The sequence below is a fragment of the Sinocyclocheilus grahami genome, unplaced genomic scaffold (genome assembly GCF_001515645.1).
Source record: "Sinocyclocheilus grahami isolate Dianchi unplaced genomic scaffold, SAMN03320097.WGS_v1.1 scaffold1771.1, whole genome shotgun sequence".
NCBI lineage: Eukaryota > Metazoa > Chordata > Actinopteri > Cypriniformes > Cyprinidae > Sinocyclocheilus > Sinocyclocheilus grahami.
In genome coordinates, this window is record NW_015506950.1 from 26,445 (window position 1) to 28,501 (window position 2,057).

Below are 2,057 nucleotides of genomic sequence, written 5' to 3' on the forward strand. Positions count from 1 at the left end.
TGCATGTTTCTTTGTGAAATTGAAATATAACACTATAATAATATACTAATACAGCACTTGCTCATATTATTGCTCTTTTGTTGGTTTTGATTGCTTCTATTGTCCTCATTTGTAAGTTGCTTTGGATAAAAGCATCTGCTAAATAACAAAATTTAAATATAATGTAAATGTAAATAACAAAACTAAATTAACATTTTAAAACAAGTCCCAAATCAAATAAACAACACAAATAAAATAAATATCTTCATATAAACAAAATAAGGCTTTGTCTATGCTCTTTCCATTTAAAATTAGAAGCAATCATTTCCAAACAATGATATAATTATGTTTAATAATCATTAAACATAATAATAATCATTATCCAAACAAAGATGCTGCATACATGCAACAGTAGAGTAACTCACTAAGGGAGGCGGCCAGTAGACGGTGCACTATGACATCAACATAGCGCCTTATAGGTGAAGTGAAGTGTGTGTAGAGAGGAACATTCAGAGCATAATGATGGAAGGAATTCTCATCTTTCAGAGCTCCAGTACAGAAATACGACGCCATCTAAACAGAACCACAACATCAAATAATTCAGATTAGATCACAAGATGTTCAGCAGAGGTCACTACTTCTTCATTTCTAAAAAACTGAAATAAGAGACAATATTTTTTTGCTCTACATCTGATGGAAATATACAGCAAAATAGCAGAATGGAAGAACAAATATATTTAAAATGTTGATAACAGGATCAAAACTTCACCTGCATTGCCCTGGAGCACATGTGAGTGAGAACTTCCCTCCTGGCAGCAGCATACTCATCACCACCAAGATTTTCATTCAGACTCCTCTGTCACAACAATAGACACACATTAGTGAGCCCAAACACACATACCTGGACCACACACACACACACAAATATTCTGTCCGGCAACAATGTCTAATGATGGGCAACAAGCCTAGTTTTTGGTTAAGAATGCAACAATTCTGTTCTAGAAGTAAAAACTCCAAATCGTTTTTTTTTCTTTTAACATTTTGGCATACACTTTTAAGGAGGCTTTTTGATTGTAAATTGGAGATTGAAAGTCATGTTTTTGTTCTTTAATAGCAACTTGACATATCCCAAAAGTAACACTTTCTGAATGGTATTACAAAGATTTTAAAAAGGCCACATAACCTATAACAATATCCAAAAACAACATTTAAATAGCAATTTGGCTACTGGTTAACATTTTGGCCCATGCATTCTAAGTTCAAAAGCACTGCTGTTTCACACGTGGTGCAAGTTTTGACAGTAGATGAAAAATGTTATAAAGACAAACACCTTTTTTTCCTATTTGGAACAAAACAATGTGAACTAAAAAAAAAAAAACTTTCACTTCCAGTAAGGACAAAACCCTTACTTGACATTGGATGTTTGTTACATTGTGTCAGGTTGACTACACTGTCACTATCAGATGAGAACAAAACTTGAATTGAATTGAGCTGGATGAAGAAACTAATGTCGTCTATCGAGCTGTTTATAGCTGAATAGGATTAGTTTAATAATTGAGCAATTTGCAACATCAACACTGTTATTAAACTTAATTTAATCAACATAAAACTGACTTGAGCTTAATAATGATTGCATTCTGTGGAGCAGCTTATAGCTGAATTAAACTTTACAGAGTAGAACAGAATTTAATCAACAATGAACAGACTTGAGCTGAATAAGAGCTGCTCTATAGCAACATTTACATTTGTTTATCATTAAAGTAGTATGAATCATTGATTCTGTTATTTTCCTGTTCATCCCTTGAAGCCACTTTGAAACACTGTATTGTGTAAAGCACTATAAATAAAGGTGACTTGAGTCAGATGTCAATTTGTCTGTTGTTTGTTTATGTTGTAACATAAAAAAATAAAATAAAATAAATAAAAAAATAAAAATACCCACATGGAGTCCTCCGGATGAGTTGAAGTCAATGTCAAGGCCCATCTGGTCACAAAACTCCTGCAGGTCATCTACCATCTTGCTCTGGGGTGGCGGGTGTCTACGCAGGATGGCCAGTTCTGGGTATGTGCGGTAGATC

General features: G+C 33.7%; 1 protein-coding gene across 1 annotated transcript in view; it reads right to left on the reverse strand.

Annotated features, from left to right (window-relative positions):
• The window catches only part of LOC107572544 (DIS3-like exonuclease 2), a 9,583-nt gene extending 7,532 nt beyond the window's left edge, over positions 1-2,051 (reverse strand). Inside the window, exons 1-3 of the mRNA XM_016258965.1 lie at positions 1,922-2,051; positions 749-835; positions 405-552 (exon numbers count right to left, since the gene is read on the reverse strand). Coding sequence (XP_016114451.1) covers positions 405-552; positions 749-835; positions 1,922-1,996 — 310 coding nt within the window. The 5' untranslated portion in view covers positions 1,997-2,051. The remainder of the gene's footprint in view (positions 1-404; positions 553-748; positions 836-1,921) is intronic.
• Between the last annotated feature and the right edge of the window lie 6 nt (positions 2,052-2,057).